The sequence below is a fragment of the Drosophila gunungcola genome (assembly GCF_025200985.1).
Source record: "Drosophila gunungcola strain Sukarami chromosome 2R unlocalized genomic scaffold, Dgunungcola_SK_2 000004F, whole genome shotgun sequence".
In the NCBI taxonomy this organism is placed as follows: Eukaryota; Metazoa; Arthropoda; class Insecta; order Diptera; family Drosophilidae; genus Drosophila; species Drosophila gunungcola.
In genome coordinates, this window is record NW_026453167.1 from 2,609,137 (window position 1) to 2,627,275 (window position 18,139).

The following is an 18,139-nucleotide window of genomic DNA, read 5'->3' on the forward strand; positions in this document are numbered from 1 at the left end:
AAAATGTTGTTATAAATAATGTGTTGATCAAGTAATGCAATTTTAAATTTTTTTAATATAATATTAATTTTTATTTGTATAATGGTAATTTTAAAAGTTTTTAACATATTCCTATTTCTATAATATAAATAATAACAATAATTTTTTTGTACAACTTTAAAAGCTATTCCTGTGCGTTTTCTGAACTTGGAAGGTATCTTATGTTGGCATTAATCCAAAAAGGATCAGTAGAGTAGACTTATTTGCCATAGCTGTCGGTGTAGGCGGCACGTCTGGCATCCGCACGAGCCTGGCGGACGGCCAAAGGATCATTGGCCAGGTAGTGGGGGCCTTCCTCCTCCGAATCGTAGGATCTGCGATTGGAACCACCGTAGCGAGATTTTCCGTAGACCTCGCTCTTGGGATAGCAGATGAAGTAGTCGCCCTTGTAGTAATCCGCACTGGCTCGCTTTTGGCGCACTGGTTCTCCCGTGATATCGGTGGCCGAGACGAATCCTGGATCCTGGCCACCATCGCTGATGGGAGCTGCTTGGATCAGGCTCAAACTGGCGATCAGGGAGATCACAACGAACGATATGGCAAACTGCATGGTTATCAGGTATTCGTGTGGTTTTTGATAAGGTTTTGAAGTGTAGATTTTGGATGGCTTGGTATGTCCACTCTAGATGGAATTCCTTGGGGTTCTGTGTCTGATCTGTCGTCTGCCTTTGACTTTTATAGCCGCGAGTCTTCCCAAATACGCGCTAATTGTTATGACTGACCATTCAGCCAGATTCCAGTGGTGACAGTTGTGGGGCACTAATTTTGATTCAATTAGCAAACATCGCGCCGCACAGCATTTCCGTCAATGTGGTCCAGCCTTTTTGGCCGGTTTTCAACTTAAAACTCACAACTCCTCTCGTGTGACGTCAAATGGGGGCTGAACCCCTTTGGGGGGTGGCATTTTTTATGTCTTTGCGGTTTTCGGCATTCGCAACTTTTGCTTTTTGTTGCGGTAGGCACTGCCAAAATGCGTATGAGTCATTGTTGGTTCTATTTCCAGTTGGTATTCGCGAAACATCTCATAGAAAAAATGTATTGCCAAAATCAGTCATAATTTAGGCATTTCATAGATATGATGACGTATGAGACAGAAATTCTTTAGCACTGTAAAGCAAACTAGTTTGGGAGACTTTAGTGATTTTAAGTACATTTGTGAAAATCTTTATAATTCCATTTCGTTTTAATAGCAACAAATTTTAAAATTTATCTCAAAAAAAAAGTTCAGTATATATCTATATAAAAATACATATATACATTTTTTTCTTTTATTGTATAAAAACATATTTATTATGGCAACAGATAAACTCTGAAATCCTGATCTCATAAATCTTTGCTTTATAGAAATATCTGTCTTACCCTTTATGCAGCGTGAACTGTCCATAAAGCTAATAATTTATAATTTTAATTTTGGTTGCCAACCGACTATTAAATAATAGTTACACATTTTTATAATCTTGGATTTTGTTTTTCTTTCTGTGGAACCGATCGAAAATGAGAAACCACAGAGTCGGTGCACCGCGGTGCCAATGCAAAGGTTTATAGCGTGATTTAACACTTTGAGCATTTATTTTGCGATTTCTTTCGATTTATTTTTAGTCTTTCTAAAATAAGAACCGAATTTTTAAGCTAAGAACATCATTAAATTATATAGAAAAATCAAAAAGTAATTTGAATCAACAAACTAAAATTCTGCAAAATATTTTTTCTCACAGTATTGTTATACTATTGTAAAAAACAAATTAGGGGACATGCTAATTAGTTGCAATTGCAAAAAACTAGAAGTAAACATGAATAATGTTGACAAAGTGCTTGTCACCAATGAAATTAATTCCACAATGGAGTGTGAAAAATATTTACCCTTACAAATTAGAAGTGATGAATCATAAAAAAATAAAATAAAGTTAATCCCCTCTGGTGAAATGTTGTGCCAGGAATTTGGAGGTAATTTTCCATTAAAATACTCGATCGCAAGGTTTTCGGGGGTGCATCAAAACAAAACCGCAAAAACCCAGTCCCAACTCCAGATGACTGAAAATTGATCGAACTAGCTTTTTATTGACTTGCCAATTAGTGTGTGTCTCAAAAACAGGTTACGTTATTCCAGATTTAGCGATTCCTTTCATTAATAAATACATTTCACCATCACTAGTTAATATCGGCTTAAAAGCTATAAACAAAAACAATCATATAAGCACATAATTATGATCCAACTGTGCTATTTTTAATTAAAGGTCTTAGAACTAGTCGAATCCTTGGCTTTGGAAGATTTTTCAATTGTGGGAAAAATAGAAATTCGATCGAGTTTAAATTGGATTCAGTGATTAGCGTTTGGAGACCGGTTCCAGTCGATTGCGTACTATTCGCGACTAAGTGCGTAAGCAAACTGCTTCGCCCCCTTACACCAAATGCCATTCAATTCTCACCCCATAAAACAAACTCATATGTTTTTGTTTACGTTTTTGGACGTTTGTCTATTTTCGTCTCAATTAATAAAAAAGCAAATTAAAGTTATTATCGTCCCCAACTGGAACTGGCTGAAGCGGACGCCGATGCTGATGCACTGCCTCCACCGCCGCCTCCGTAGCCGCCTCCTGGATATCCGCCGTATCCACCACCGGGATAGCCACCTCCGCCGAATCCTCTGCGCCGGAAGCCACCACCACCGCCTCCACAACAGAATCCTCCGCCGCCACGTCCGCCAAATCCTCCTCCAAAGTGACGGGCAGCTCTCACTCCACTTCCATCATCGATTCCGGGCTGCACTTCGGCATCCTCCAGCGTGACCTGCTGATCTTCCAGAGGATGTCCTCTGCTCAGCACCAGAATCGCCACAAAGACGACAGCAAACAGTAGATATTGATTCATATTGGACACTCGAACACTTTCTACAAACAATTCGCCTCGAATTCTAGCTTTTATAGCAAAATAATCTTCGGGGGAGATCCCGTCTGAAGAGCAAGTGTTCTATTGCCCTATCATCCAGTATATGCCATCCAAGCATCATTAGTTATACCCGTGAGGCAATTATCGGTTGATGCTGATGATTTCACCAAAAACTTAAGGTCAACGGAAATCCCAGTTGCGTCATGTGCTGACTTCGAAAAAATCAACCCCCAAACTCTCACAGTATTTACAAAATTAGAAAAAATGTATCGGATGGGTTACCTACACAATTTCTTAATTTGAGTATTGTACAGATACTTTTATTGTATTCTTTTATAAATACATTTTTACAAAATGTATTAATCTGGAAAAAACATAATTATTTGTACGTTACATAATTTTTATCTACCAATAATATAATACATACAATGAATTTAATTTACGAAGTTCTTTTTCGTTAATTGTTTTGAATAGACCTTCTGCGATTGTAAATATCTAGTTAGTTGTTTAGTTAGCATTTGCTTAATATCTTAAAACATTTTTAAATGTATTTGTATCCATACAAAAATTGAAAAATTTAATTGAATTTAATGGTACGAAATTCTTTTCTCTCAATTGTTCAGTGAAGTCCTACTGCCCTTTAGCTAATTTTTTAATAACCATTTTCTGAATACCTTTATGAATTTTTCAAGGTAGAGGGTATCATTTCTGCTTATATCAGCTCTTGTATTGTATCTTTTTTCAGACCGGCCCCCAAGTTGGGGAATTACTTATCCTACGGTTGAACGCAGAACAGTCAACACAGTGATCACTTGACCCAAGAAAAGATAGATTTTGCGCATTTAACTATTTGAATTCCACGAGGGTATCGAGTTTACTTTATTGGCAGAGATGGGTGCCTTTTTTGCGGATCAGGGGAAGCACATAAATCGCTTAACCGTCAGTATTAAAAGGTTCAGTAAGAAAGTAAAACCTGTTTGTTGACCGGCATTGAAGTCATATCAAAAATGAGCTTAAAAGATTATCTTTAAATGAGCAGGCAAAACGAAATAAGCGTAACAGATTCAAGCTAAACAAATTGTATGTCTTAGCGATGGGTTAAACCGGTTTGAAGGTCTTATTGAATGTACTTAGAAAAAACCTTCTTAATTTTACGGCACGGCTTTATTTATTGCACCCCTCTAGAAAAGTCAATATTAAATAGTAGTAATGTTTTTAATAGGTTTTTTATTACTTAAAAGTTCAATCTAACTGACTAGCTACCAAATGACTTGTCAGAATAAAAAATGGCTTAAAGTGACGGTTTAATTTTATTGAGCTTAAACTAGTCGTTGACTTAAACAGTTCATTTAAAACTATGATTTTCTCAATGACATAAGCTGTAGCTAATTGCAACATCTGATAGTTTAGAACTTAACAAGAAACCTATATAATAATCCACATATTTAAAATCATTTCAGTTTACACCATTTATTAATCAGTAACTAAACAGAAGTCAAAAATAATATATAGATAAAGTATAAAAATAAAAAAATGTTTTCGCATTTATACAAATTGCAATATTTTTTGACGAGCACTTAAGTAAATATTAAAATTTATATTGAACCACGAATGTATAAATTACCTTTTCGCTTTGACTAACTGGCAATTGCTTAGCCTGACTTAATTATATTAAAAGCCAAAGATTTCCACGTCTGGCGAAACTCTGATCAATTAGTGCAAATATTATAATTCGAAGCAGTCCCGAAAGACTTAGAAATACATAAAAAAAAGGGCCCTCCGCTCTTATACATGACAAGTATAAGATGATTCAGAAACAGTGATGCGATGATATATTAGAATGCATCTTCTCAGGGGTGAATAGATTTCCAGCCCGCTAATTAACTGTGCTATTGACAAATTTTATTATTATAGCCGGCAAATATAGCAGAAACGCCCCCGGTTGTTGGCTTTTCGACTGTGAATGAAACAAAATGCCAAAACAAAAAGCCTAAACAAAAAACAAAAAACCCGCGGAAGTGAGCGATCGAGTTAACGGTGTGAAACAGATTGCTGACTTATTTGGCCAACATTTTGGCAAGGTCAATGTCGGGTGTGTGCCAAAGTGATTCGTCTGCAGGCAGGGCCAGAAAACAAGAGACGATCTCGAGAGTGGGGCGTGAAAGCAGTTTGGCTCCAACCAGTTGATGACGTTCTGGCCCAAAACTTGCAAAGTTCCGCTCGGCCTGCGGTGATCATTGTTTTAAGGTGCCGAAGGTCTTCTGGTTTTTTTTTCGATTTTGCTAAACTTATTTGGAAATTAACTCAAGAACTCTGTGGTATAAAATATTATTGGGTTTTTCAGTCAGTCTTCAGTTGCTGATCTGCATTCGACGGTCACGGAATGTTTCTACCCGCGCGATTGGCTCTATTGAGCCTTCTATTTTCGTTGTCCCACGGGCAAAGGAGTAAATCGAGGCAGGATCAGCCGCAGGGCAGGACCCTAGGTCTATTGACACCTCTTTTACTGGGAGGTGGTGGTCCGCTCTTCGATGTATCCCCTCCAATCAGACCTGGTGGTGGATCGGCATCTTCAGGTTGGTGGCGGAGGCACTCAATCGGATCCTCTGGACTCGTACTACGGAGGCAGTTATCCCAGTTATGGATATAGGCCTAACTATGGATATGGCTATCCCAATTACGGCTACAACTATGGATATCCCGGCTTGGGCTATGGCTTTGGCCAGAACTACTATAGACCCAACTACTACAACTATGGTGGCTATCAGAGACCGCAGCAGTATTACGGTTACAGGCCGACTTATAGTTCCATAGGTGCATCTGCGGGTTATCCCTCTTATGGAGGATATGGTAGTACAGCTAGCATATCTAGTTCTCCCACATCATCGGCAATTGGAGTGGGATCAGGAGCAGGAGCAGTAACTGGAGCTGGTTCACAGCTGTCCACCGCCCAGCAAGCCCAGTTAGCTGGAATTTTGGGCCAGGCTTTGGGTAGCAGTCTACGCCCCCTTCTAGCAAATGGGGGCGGGGCAGCGGGTGCCACTGGGGCGGGCGCTAATCCTCAAGCGCTGAGCGGTCTGCTCAGTCTGCTCGGCTAGGCTATAAATCCGTCAGTATTAATAACAATCACATTATTAAGTCATTGAAACTACATTACAGATTTTCGTAGCTACAGTTTTTTCCATTCTTCAAGAATTAGCGGAAAAATAATCAAATTTCTACTTCTTTTGAATAATTTCTTTTTCTTTTCTTTTTGAATCATCTTTTCATTTATGAATATACAAATCAAATCTGTTTGATACAAAGAAGGACTTTAAAAAAAAAACAATTTTATCTGATCTTGATAGATCAGATTGATTTAAATGTTATGCTTTTAAAATAAAAATATTCTTTATTAATTGTTTTTTAAGCTGTTAAACTGATAAATAAATTAATTTGTTAATTTAAAATTACTTTTGCATTCCTTTAATCAGCTACTCTATAAGCCAAGAATACAAATTTTGTTGCTAAGCTTTATAAATGGTGTTAAATTAATTAATATTTTTCGTTGATTTAAAAAAAAAATGAAATTCTTTATAAATCTATGAACAAGTTAAAATTTATATTTGTTCAACTGCTAAATAAATAAATGCTTTGTTGTTTGCTCAACACTGCTGGTCTGCAAGTTGTAAAGAAGTTTATGCAGTTTTTGCTCTGCTAAGCCATGTAAATTGTGTTAAATAAATTTGTTGCTATTTGTTAATATGGTTTGTTTGTTGGGTCATGGCTCTTCAGCTTTTTGTCTTCAACTTGCAAATAAATTGCAATTAGTGGGCGGAGAGCTGCATTCTGTGAGGTATAAAAAGTGGCAGTAGAGATCATATGGATGGCAGTGTTTTTTAAAGCGGCTGGCTAAGATGCAGTTAATATTTTTTCTGCCAGTTTTGGTTTTTTTGGGAGGAGCTTTGGCACAGCCTGTCAACGAGGATCCTGCTCCTGCTGTCACTTTACAGGATGTGGCTGACTTGGGTGGTCAGGAGGCAAAAGAAGGTGAAAGACCAGCCCGCTGGATTTCTGGAGGATGGGGAGGAGGTTGGAATTCAGGATGGGGTGGTGGATGGAATTCAGGCTGGGGTGGTGGCTGGAATGGAGGATGGAACAAGGGATGGAGTGTTTCATATCGCCCATGGAGCAATAGCTATAGTAACTACTGGTGGTAGCTAGCCCCAAGACAGTCGCTTCCTTAAAAACTATACCACCTAAAAAATGACCCAAATTCAAAGCGTATTAACAACTTTTGTTCAAGCTTTCAAAAGCTCTAAAAACCAAAGCGCAATTAAGTTAACAAAAAACGCCTTTGCTTTAAAAGCTTTTTATTTGCTCAGTCGAATAACAAAAGCCATTTAAATTGTTTGCCTTTTGATATTTTATGTGAGACATTAAATCTAGCCACCGCAAACCAGAATATTCAAAATAGTAAACAAAAAACAGGAATGTCAGTGGTTTCTCTGGATCGTTGACCAAATAAAAGACCATGGCTTTGGCTCACCGATTCACAGTTGCAAAAAAGCAAAGAACCAAGCTCAAGCGAATCAATCTATCTATCTATCAAGTCACCTAACTGAAGTATCTACAAGATGCGTCTGATTCTGCTGTCCATCGTTGGCCTGCTGTGCCTGGCCTGTGCCCTTGCCCTGAACGACAATGGAGCCAATCTGGAGGATCTGCTAAGCGTGGCCCATCACGGAGAAGCCCATGCCGAAGTCGGAGTTCGGGCAGCTCGAGGATATGGTGGAGGTCATGGAGGTGGACATTACGGTGGTCATGGACATGGACATCACGGTCACGGTGGTCACGGACACTACGGTCGCTAAAGATTTGATATAACTCTAAATTTCCTTTAATATCCAACCCAATGTTCTGTAAATAAAATAGTTTAAAATACAATTTTAATTTGTTCTTGAGACTGGGAGGGAATGTTTCGACTAAATTATCCTTGGTATATCATTAAAAAATCTTCGGTAAACAACTGACCATAATAGGAAATACCTAGCAACTCTTAACATCTCTTTATGATAGCCGAAAAAATAGACGAAAAATTAAGCAGGTAGCCAGAATTACAAAAGGGTGTGATAATTGTGTGGTGAAATATAAAGATTCAAAAAATGCACTTTTAATAGTATTACGCAGCTTAAAAAAATCCCTCAAAAATACATTAATAAATTGATGGGGTAAATATACAAGTACCAATGTGCAAAACTTCACAGCTTTTATTTCCAGAAAATGGCAATGAAATATTTACCGTTCATCGCGTTGGTACAATATTTGAGTAATCCTAATATTTTTATTATGCAAATGCACACCAAATAGTGATTTGAAAATACAGTGTCCAACAACAAAGAATAAGCAAGTCTATGGTTATATACGCTTGTATGCATAAATATTTTATTTTCTGCCCTAAAACCACATGTTTTTCGAGTCATTTAAAATTATATTATGAACCAACGATATTAAGAAAACTGCAGATATATGGATTTGTTCGTCAAATTAAAACATGTTAACTTAAATAAATTAAAAAATAACACTTTCAGTCAAAAAGACATTTTGTAAGAGAATAAAAACGACAAGCCCTCTTTAAGTCATCTTCAACCATTCAAAAAAAGCTGTTTTTTTAGAAAACTTTTTAAGCTCCAGAATGACTTATTTAAATCGGTGGAACTCAAGTTTATTGCCAAAATATATGCATCCAAAAAACAACAGTGGGCGTGTTTTTTTGTTCTTTGACGCGCACGGGCAAATTAAGCAAATCATTTAAATGATTTTTTTTTGTTTTGAAAAATATTAAACAAAGTTTGGGATATTTCGAGGGGAACCTGTATTGACAGCTGAGGTTCATTGGCTTGCCATCGTAAATCCCCAGTTGTTTACTTTTTAGAGTCTAGATCAAACAAGACGATCTTGACATTCATTAGACAATTGGAAGCTCATTTCCATATGAATCCTTGTGAATTAATATGATAATTCAACAAGCTACTCTTAAAGTGTGTATAAGATTATTAAAAAAAAGAACTTTTAAATGAGGTGTTTAGTTACTACTACATTTTACTACTGGCCCGCAAAGTCTGTCATTTTAATAATTTCTAGATTTAATTAGAATGTAATAGGCTTAGCTAAGCTTGTCATTTGCCTTTGTGTCATATGGGGTCTTTCTCAATGATAAGCTAGATAAGATTTGATAGAATTAAGTAGACTTACTCAGTGGAAACTTTTTTAAAGTCTAAATTTCGTTTACGTAAAAACCAATAAAAAATAAAACAGGTCCCAATTGTTGACAGGCTGCAAACCCTAATCGAATGATCTATGTATGCATGGAACCACTTAGGAGCAGCATCCCGACAACTTTCGCAAATGAGACATTTAAATTTGAAATGATTCAGTAATGACAGCCAAAAAAATGACCAAAAAAAGTCAAGCAGAATAACAAAGAGTGTAATAATTGTGTGGTGAAAATAACGATGCAAAACAGAACCCGGTCAAAAAAGCCCCTAAACAATCGCACCTCTCGTTAGGTATATACTATGTACTAGGTATATCGTAGAGTATGAATATATGGCCAGAGAGGGGATGTGTGGAGATTGTATTGATGCGTGTGAGAACAGGAACGCCGACCGACGAGATCTTGCAATATAAGGCCCGCAGTCGGGTCCACAAGTCATCAGTTGCACTCAGATCTTCACCAGCAATCAATCGAATCAAATCGAATCGGAACAGAAAGATGCGTCTTACACTCCTGGCCTTCATTGGCATCCTGTGCCTGGCCTATGCCTACGCCCTGGATGATGCCACCAACGAGGATGATCGGGTGATCGGACTCCTGGACGTCGCGGATCAGGGAGCCAACCATGCCAACGATGGAGCCCGCGAGGCCCGCCAGTGGGGATGGGGCGGACGCGGCGGCGGATGGGGTGGCGGATGGGGTGGCGGTCACCGTGGCGGATGGGGTGGCGGTCACCATGGAGGATGGGGCGGACGTGGCGGATGGGGCGGCGGCGGTTGGGGTCGCCACGGCGGTGGCGGCTGGTACGGCCGATAGGACGGAACTGTCATCCCGACCACGCCTCCGGCCAAACCCACCACTTGCCACACGTCAGAAGGACACCCACGGATGTCGAGGCGTGAATAAAGAACATTGAAGCATTAAAATTTGATTATCATTTGGTATGCCTGGGAAGGTGTCAAACGGAGGAGATTTTTATAGGCCTGTTATTATTCCCTATCAAAGGGTACGTTAACCCTTTCAACAATTTGGTAAGAACTTGGATACTTTAAACAGCTACCAAAATTAATCTTAATTTATGTTTTTTAACTAAAAAATCAGAAACTTACAAAATCCGCTAATTGATAACATTTTCTTAGCCACATCAATGCTTTATTTTTCTGACATTTTTTTTTGCTCCGTGGTATTTCTAACTATAATATATTTTATAATCTTGTCATTATTCCGCATTATTTTAAGGCCTAATATTACGGTCCAATATATTAATTATTTCTGAGCGATAAGTTTTTTGTGTCTTAAAAATAGCTTTTACTTTTTGATAAATACAGGGATAGTCAAAAGTATTTACACAAATACATTCTTTTCCTTTGATTTGTGTAAATACTTTTGACCACTCCTGTGTAATACAAATCCCAACTGATAATTGTTATTAAACAACAAAAATTGACTATTAAAAATAATGGTTATTTTAAATATTATGTTGAGTATTGCTTATAATAATTACGGACGCTAGTTGAAAAAGATTTCTTAGCAAGCAAAAATGGCCAGTATCAATTGGAATATGGTAAAATTTACATTAAAAACAATAATTTTTAGCTTTCTCTTTTTATTGCAACATATCAAAGATATGAAATTTCATTAAAACTTGGAAAAAGCTTTCTTTACATTATACAATGTATCAATCTATACAAAACAAATTCATACAAGTTTAGTTAAACCATCGAAATAAAAATAAAATTCAATCATGCTTAACAAAGTTACAAAAAATATCGAAATAAATTTTGAAAATTTAGTTTATGACCTTGACAAAGAAATTGTAGCTCAAAAGGTCTAAGTGTAGTATCTGGTTATAACTTTGAAAGGGTATTGAAAGATTAGCTTTCCTTACCACTTTTTCTCTTCAGTTAACCATATCCGTTGCTCAGTGGAAAGGTTTAAAGCCACTAACTCTAGCAGACTTTCCTTAGTGTGAGACCGAATTAACACTAATCAACATGGATAGTTTCCTGGAAGTGCAGAAGAGCACCATCGCCTGGCTTGGATTTGATTTGTTCAGTGAAAACCGTGAGATGTGGAAGCGTCCCTATAGAGCCTTGAATGTATTTGGCATAGCTACCATTTTTCCCTTCATTCTGGCTGCTGTGCTGCACAATTGGAAGCATGTGATGCTTCTGGCGGATGCCATGGTGGCTCTATTAATTACCATTCTGGGACTATTCAAGTTCAGCATGATACTCTACTTGCGAAGGGATTTCAAGCGATTGATTGACAAGTTTCGTTTGCTGATGGCAACTGGTGAGTTAAGTTTTATTTATTATGTACGTAATGATATTTAATGACTTTTTTGATCACCTAAAGAATCGGAACAGGGCGAGGAGTATGCTGAGATTCTCAATGCAGCTAACAAACAGGATCAACGTTTGTGCACTTTGTTCAGGACCTGTTTTATTCTGGCCTGGTTACTGAACAGCGTGCTGCCCTTTGTGAGAATGGGTCTTAGTTATTGGCTGGCAGGACATGCTGAACCAGAGCTGCCTTTTCCCTGTCTGTAAGTATTACAATATAGATATATTGTAATAACAATCCTCTTTTCAAATATAACTTCTTTAGTTTTCCATGGGACATCCACATCAGGCGCAACTATGTTTTGAGCTTATTTGGAGTGCTTTTGCCTCGACTGGTGTGGTTTTACCTGCCGTCAGTTTGGATACCATATTCTGCTCGTTTACCAGCAATCTGTGCGCATTCTTCAAGATTGCACAGTACAAGGTCATAAGATTTAAAGGCAAAAATCTGAAGGAATCACAGGCCACTCTCAACAAGGTTTTTGCCTTGTACCAAACGAGTTTGGATATGTGCACCGACTTAAATCTGTGCTATCAACCCATAATTTGCGCCCAATTTTTCATCTCTTCACTGCAACTTTGCATGCTGGGCTACCTATTTTCCATAACCTTTGCCCAAACAGAGGGCGTGTATTACGCCTCTTTCATAGCCACCATTATTATACAGGCCTACATCTATTGCTATTGTGGCGAGAATCTAAAGACCGAGAGTGCCAACTTTGAGTTTGCCATCTACGACAGTCCCTGGCACGAAAGTTTGGGATCTGGCGGAGCCTCGACTTCTATCTGCCGATCCCTGCTGATCAGCATGATGCGGGCGCATCATGGATTTCGCATCACCGGCTACTTTTTCGAGGCCAACATGGAGGCTTTCTCATCGGTGGGTGTCGAATTTATATTAGCTTTTGGCTCAGATAAGTTCCCAGTTCGACAAAGCTCCCTTAAAAAATGTCAAATCTAAAGAATGAAGGGGCTTTAATACTAACTATAAATAATATATGCTTCAGATACTGACTTAATAATGGGGAAAAAAGGTCTAAAAATCCGGGAATGTTATCTTTATACGTTTTTTTTTTTTAATCATAAAATAATGATTTATTATTCTCTTAAAGAACAATGGTTATTTTTAAGCCAAAAAAAAAGAATCATAAACAATAATTATTTTGTATAAAAAACAATTTTTATGTAACATAGCCATTCTAGATAGCTATTTTTAAATAGTTTGACCGCAACTTAACATTCCATATGAAAGTTTACCAATTCTCATTTTATTCTCGGGCGAATAATATCTAAATATTTGAAAATATAAGTCTCAAACATAGAAATCCTCAATTAGTTCTCAGGGGAATAATATCTAAGAATATAAAAAAATCTTGTTAAATTTCAAGCACTAATCGTCTTGTTTTCCATTTCAGATTGTCCGCACAGCCATGTCGTACATTACCATGCTCAAGTCCTTCTCCTAAAAAGGTTTAAATCAGAACGCATTGGATTGATTTTTGTGCAATTTTCGTTTTATTGCTGAGCTTGCGTTGCTGTACGACATTTAACAATCGAATTTACATATCTTACAAATGTTTATCTCACACACAGTTCGTTAGGCACTAAGTAGAATGTAGATTGTAGAACGTAGATTGAAAATTGGATTGGCTGTAGAAATGCACAGATGAAGCACGAAGGTGAGAAAAGTTTTTGGGGGGAGAGGAGGGTGAAATGGAAATGGTTGTGGGTGGGAAAGGATGATGGATCTCTCCTGTTTGCATCTGGTTCACTTTTGGTCAGCTTAACTGACCCGCAACGAAACAATTTCCAACTTGGGCATAACGATGAAGAATTGGAACACGAATTAAGTACGATGGGGATTACTTGAAGAACCTTCCGGGAGCGGCGGCGGCACGAACTGGAGGCGGAGTGGGTATGTGGGCACCCTCGGCACGGTATCCGTTCTCATCAGCAATGTAGGTGATGGTGTAGACCACGCCATCGGGTCCGGTGTACGAGTAAGATCCCTGCATTACCTGCGAGTCAGTTGAAATAATTTTAATTGTGCCTCAAGCTATGCTACAAAGTTTGCAAGACCACGCCCAAAAGCAGGCTTACCTGAGCCTCCAACTGACTGCCCGGGTTTTTCAAATAGCCAGCCTCATCCGCTCGGATTCCATTGCTCGTCTCGTAGCTGAAATATTTCGAAAGAAGTTGACATAATTCTGGATCAGAAATAAGCCACATTACATATAGAAAATTTTTGGGTTAACAAAATGCTTTCTAAAATATTAGTCACCTGAAAAAGTTTCTTGTTTTGCTTATAAAGCAAACTATATATGTCTTCTAGAACTTTGCCATTTAGTAACTAATAAATAGTGAGTTTAACTGTGAACCTTTAAATAAAATTTAGAATGTTTGAAACTCTTAGTGTCAGTGTTTTGAAAAGAACGACTTTTATTGATACACAAGTTAATGGGTAGGGGTCATTGAGGGCTAATAGCAAGTGGAATAACATTATCAAACTGTAAATGATCAGTTCTGCATAGTAATACATTAATTTTCTGGACTATTTCAGATTGTAAACAACGTATAAGGAAATGGTGTATAAAAGCGAAAGATTTAATCAAATTAATGATGAGGTTAAGGATCAGTCAGTTGTCTACAAAGAGTAATCTCATACTTTCTAACCCACACTTACTTGTACTGATATGAGCCATCGGGATTGAGGTCGAAGTTCTGCTTGAGTATGACCGCATTCGCATCGAAGGAGTTGCCGCGGGGCGGGGGAAGTCCTCGCTGTGGCTGGCCATGGACCAAGCTCAGGCAGCAGAGGGCCAAAACGACGGTTGCGAAGGAGGCGTGGGTGATCGTCATGACCTTTAGTGGGGGAGAAAGAGGACAGGGGACCGCGACGGGTTAGTTATGCAGGTTAAATAAAGTCATAAGTAAGATGAGGTGCGGTGATCAATTTTCAGTTTTTTGTGTTGCCCGATTGAGTTGCCGCCGGCGTTGTCTTTGAATGTCAAACTCGTTGCTTGGCAATTAGCATCTGATACACTCCGATTGGCTTTTTGCGATTTGAAAGTTCTGCGACATGATGATGGTTATGATGATGAAGGTCGTGGGAAAAATATCCATATGGGAGGATAAAGGTCTCTCCAAAATGTTATACAAAGTAATTTAAGCTTTTGTATCCTTTTCCAAAAAGAATACCAAAGTATTTTCAGCCTTTATGGTGTATGATTTTTTTGGATTCTTTTCCAAAAAGGCATCCTAAGTATAGGTTTTTAAATATATCCTTTGAACTGGTCTAGCTCCACTTGAGTTCTTAATTGTATTTCTGTTTTCCTTTACATTGTAGCTTTGAGTCTTGTGATCCTTGCTCGAAGGATTCACCACCACTGCAACTAGAACTGAAACTCACTTCGGATTCGCGACTTGATAGCGGGTACTGCGCTGGGAGGCTCGTCAAAAGTGCTTTGACTTGGCTGCAGTTGCCACAAACGTTTTTATACCGAAATCGCATGCACTGCAGCTCGAAGCAGAGCAGCGGCAGAAGCAGCGCCAGCATCCGCAACCAGATGCAGTGCAGCAGCATCACAATTGGTGAGCCGAAGGGCAGCTGGGGGAGCTGGGGGGGCGGGCCTCGAAACAAACAGTGTTTGCTGGCTTGCCTGACAGCCAGAGAATCGGAAGAGCTGCACCACGTAGCGTATGCGCAACGAGTTTCAAATGCAAATGGGCGTTGCGCATACGCCGCGTATGCGGCTTACAGCTTACAGCTCACAGTTCTCCGGCGATGTAATTTATGTGAATTAGCAATGCGAACTTCATTTGATTAGTGCCCCCGCTGGATGCTCGGCTGGCTGCAATAATTCGTTAAGTCAAATATTAATTAAAAGATTACAAATGTTGCAATTGGTTTTCGATTTGACGAATTGGCCATTTGGCCACATTGGCCTGCCAATGAATGGCCTGCGATGGAATCTAAATCTCCCTGTGCCCGCTGACATTTGAATTAGCCGCGGGATGGGGCGTAGCCAAGTTGTCCATTTCAATGCATCGTTAAAGAGCATAATCTGTCTTTGTTTACACTTCCACATCGGTTTGCCCTTTTTGGGCCAATTTCGCTGACCAGGTCGCTGGCCAGGGAACACGACCACTCCCTTCTGCACCAGTTACCCAATTGCCAACATTTGCCGGCCGGCTAAGACCATTTTTCACTTGGGGCTTAAACTTTAAACTTTTCCAGCGTGTAGGAAATGTCAGTTGCAATTCATAAAAATTACAGCAATAACTGCTGCCAAAATCCAGCCAACGCTGCGGCGGAGATGATCACGAACATGATGAACATCGCCCGAGATTTTTGATACCCTTGCTGGGAGTATTATATTTTCAGTCAAAAGTTTGCAATGCAGGGAAGGATAAATTTAAGACTTTTTAAAATATATTTAGTTTTGAATTAATCTAGCTCCGTCCGGTTGTCCGTTTGGTCGTATTTCCGTTTATTTCTACGCAAACTAGTCTTTAAGTTCTAAAGCTATCCGGTTAAAACTGTAACAAATAAAACAGTTTTCTTTCTATTTTAATTTTATAAGAATCGAAATGCTATATCATAAAGCTGTCATAGAAAACCTCCGAAAATGAATAAGAAAATAACAGATAATAAATTTGAGTATATACGCATATACATGCACTCAAGATATATATGTATTTTTCGATTTCAAAATTACATTGTTTATTTTATAAAAATCAAAAAACAATATTATAAAGCTGTTATAGAAATGATCGAAAAATATATTAAAAAGTTAACAAAACGTAATTGTTTTTAAACATTGTAGTATAGAATAAAATCATTTTATTTAGAGTATATAAACTTACACTTGCTGATGTTTGCTTCCTCTTCTGGTTTTTCTTTTTTTTTTCGGCCAGACCAACTCCCGCCGCAATCCGTTGGTTTTCCCTTTCGTACGTTTTCCATGTTACTTGGCCAATTTCGCGGTTGCCCGCGTTTTGCTTTGGCCTTCGCGCTGCTTTTCGCGAAATTGCCGCTGGCTGAGAGGAAGAGTTGTTTTCAGCTGGCTCAGTGCATTCTTCACATTTGACATACAATTTGCAACTTAGTCACTTATAGATGAGGCTGTTTTTTCTCCCCACACAAGTAGTTTCCCGTGTGATGACTGATGACTGATGGATCGCGTGCGATTCGAATCCGATATAGAATCGTTTTTGGGCGCACATCCAAAGTACTATATCTTAATTTATGCCCCTTTGTGTGGCGAAGCGTGTGGAACACTATGCTAATCGAGTGCAGTTTCCTAAACATTGGCAATCAATCAGTTGCTAGCTATTTGGGCACTTCGAGTGATGGATGTTGGCTTCCAGCGAATGCGAAACAAGTTTGTGACGTGTTCCACGATCACCATGATGATCAACCTGTCTGGACGGGAATTTCTGCGATTACTGAAATGTTCGGTTAACCAGCCCAAAATCGATCTCATTACAGTGCCTCATCGTTGGCTTTATCACTTGACCTCTCTTTAAAACAAGTCGCTGAATCATAAAATATGCAAATCTTGTCTCTGGGCTGTGAGTGTTTTATTAAATCACATTCTGCTCGCTTCCATAGAATTTCTTTGGTGTTTTTATTTTTTTTTCTTTTCTTTTCTTCTCGTTTCGTTTTGTTTTGGGTATATTTTTGTATTTTTCGGTTATGGCGTAATGGAGTCCCAAAAGATGCTAATTTGCGGCTGCTGCGCACATTAAACGCCGGTATATAAAGTGGATGTGGCAGATGTGGTAAGCCAAGTCGTCCGTCGGTTCCCGCCTAGAAAGCATCTCTTTGCCATCTTTCTTTACGCAATATAATAACCATTAAGATGTTCAAGATTGCCATTTGTTTGTTGGCTTTGGCCAGTGGTTGTCTGGCCGCCAGTATTGGCCAGGTGGATAGCACCACCGAGAAGATCGTTAAGGAGATCATTCCCGTGCTGAAATTCGAGACGGAAAAGAGTCCCGATGGCTCCTTCCACTTCAGCTACGAGGGCGCTGATCAGTCCATGCGCCAGGAGCAGGGCACGCTCGAGAATGCCGGCACCGAGGACGAGGCTTTGGAGGTCTCCGGCATGTACAGCTATATCGATGCCGATGGCAACACCGTGGAGGTACACTATACTGCCGGAAAGAATGGTTTCGTGCCCGTGGGCACCATCATTCCCAAGGAGATCACCGAATTGGCCAGGGCTGCTGCCGATCTGCCCAAGGTTTCCGCTGAGGATGAGCTGAAGTTCCGCAAGGCCCGTTCCCAGGAGCTGGAAAAGAAGGAAGAAGCCGTGGTTGCCAAGGAATCGATGGTGGTGGAGAAATCCGAGCCTGTGCCCGCCGAATCCCAGGTGGTGCCCGTCCAGGTGGTCCTCGATGCCGTGCCAGAGACCGAGGTCAAGACCGAGGTCAAAACCGCCATCGTAGCCGATGCAAAGGTCGAAACCAAGACTGCCTAAGCTTTCACCTAGACTCTAGACTACCTAAGTATTGTTTAATTTAAATAACGAGTGCGATCTAATTTAACTGGCTAGCAATAAAACGATTCCTTATCTGAAATCCGCAATCCGCATCTATTTTGATTTAA

The 18,139-nt window shown here is 39.2% G+C and overlaps 9 protein-coding genes across 9 annotated transcripts; 6 read left to right on the forward strand and 3 right to left on the reverse strand.

Moving 5' to 3' along the window:
* Window positions 1-89: 89 nt before the first annotated feature.
* On the reverse strand, window positions 90-695 carry LOC128253934 (uncharacterized). Its single transcript, XM_052982650.1, has one exon. The coding sequence runs from the start codon at window positions 587-589 to the stop codon at window positions 239-241; it is 351 nt and encodes a 116-aa protein (XP_052838610.1). The 5' UTR covers window positions 590-695; the 3' UTR covers window positions 90-238.
* Window positions 696-2,484: 1,789 nt separating this feature from the next.
* On the reverse strand, window positions 2,485-2,947 carry LOC128253925 (uncharacterized). Its single transcript, XM_052982636.1, has one exon. It carries the CDS (start codon window positions 2,905-2,907, stop codon window positions 2,554-2,556), a length of 354 nt encoding a protein of 117 aa, XP_052838596.1. The 5' UTR covers window positions 2,908-2,947; the 3' UTR covers window positions 2,485-2,553.
* A 1,536-nt stretch (window positions 2,948-4,483) lies between these two features.
* Window positions 4,484-6,228, forward strand: LOC128253937 (prisilkin-39). The gene is given in 3 exon segments (XM_052982654.1): window positions 4,484-4,781; window positions 4,840-5,500; window positions 5,502-6,228. Coding segments are annotated over 2 exon segments (714 nt in total). The 5' UTR covers window positions 4,484-4,781; window positions 4,840-5,308; the 3' UTR covers window positions 6,024-6,228.
* A 582-nt stretch (window positions 6,229-6,810) lies between these two features.
* On the forward strand, window positions 6,811-7,177 carry LOC128253887 (protein suex-1). Its single transcript, XM_052982591.1, has one exon. The coding sequence runs from the start codon at window positions 6,822-6,824 to the stop codon at window positions 7,122-7,124; it is 303 nt and encodes a 100-aa protein (XP_052838551.1). The 5' UTR covers window positions 6,811-6,821; the 3' UTR covers window positions 7,125-7,177.
* A 214-nt stretch (window positions 7,178-7,391) lies between these two features.
* On the forward strand, window positions 7,392-7,851 carry LOC128253889 (uncharacterized). Its single transcript, XM_052982592.1, has one exon. The coding sequence runs from the start codon at window positions 7,542-7,544 to the stop codon at window positions 7,776-7,778; it is 237 nt and encodes a 78-aa protein (XP_052838552.1). The 5' UTR covers window positions 7,392-7,541; the 3' UTR covers window positions 7,779-7,851.
* Window positions 7,852-9,599: 1,748 nt separating this feature from the next.
* Window positions 9,600-10,107, forward strand: LOC128253894 (protein FAM98B-like). The gene has a single exon (XM_052982599.1). It carries the CDS (start codon window positions 9,680-9,682, stop codon window positions 9,995-9,997), a length of 318 nt encoding a protein of 105 aa, XP_052838559.1. The 5' UTR covers window positions 9,600-9,679; the 3' UTR covers window positions 9,998-10,107.
* An 805-nt stretch (window positions 10,108-10,912) lies between these two features.
* Window positions 10,913-13,092, forward strand: LOC128253891 (odorant receptor 47a). The gene is given in 6 exon segments (XM_052982596.1): window positions 10,913-11,027; window positions 11,086-11,476; window positions 11,540-11,729; window positions 11,792-11,832; window positions 11,835-12,406; window positions 12,942-13,092. Coding segments are annotated over 5 exon segments (1,155 nt in total). The 5' UTR covers window positions 10,913-11,027; window positions 11,086-11,175; the 3' UTR covers window positions 12,993-13,092.
* LOC128253893 (endocuticle structural glycoprotein SgAbd-2) lies at window positions 13,019-15,052 on the reverse strand. The gene is made up of 4 exons (XM_052982598.1): window positions 14,936-15,052; window positions 14,210-14,388; window positions 13,627-13,702; window positions 13,019-13,544 (listed from the first exon to the last, which is right to left on the reverse strand). The coding sequence occupies exons 1-4, from the start codon at window positions 15,035-15,037 to the stop codon at window positions 13,389-13,391; spliced, it is 513 nt and encodes a 170-aa protein (XP_052838558.1). The 5' UTR covers window positions 15,038-15,052; the 3' UTR covers window positions 13,019-13,388.
* Window positions 15,053-17,300: 2,248 nt separating this feature from the next.
* On the forward strand, window positions 17,301-18,118 carry LOC128253892 (uncharacterized). Its single transcript, XM_052982597.1, has one exon. It carries the CDS (start codon window positions 17,391-17,393, stop codon window positions 18,009-18,011), a length of 621 nt encoding a protein of 206 aa, XP_052838557.1. The 5' UTR covers window positions 17,301-17,390; the 3' UTR covers window positions 18,012-18,118.
* Window positions 18,119-18,139: the final 21 nt, after the last annotated feature.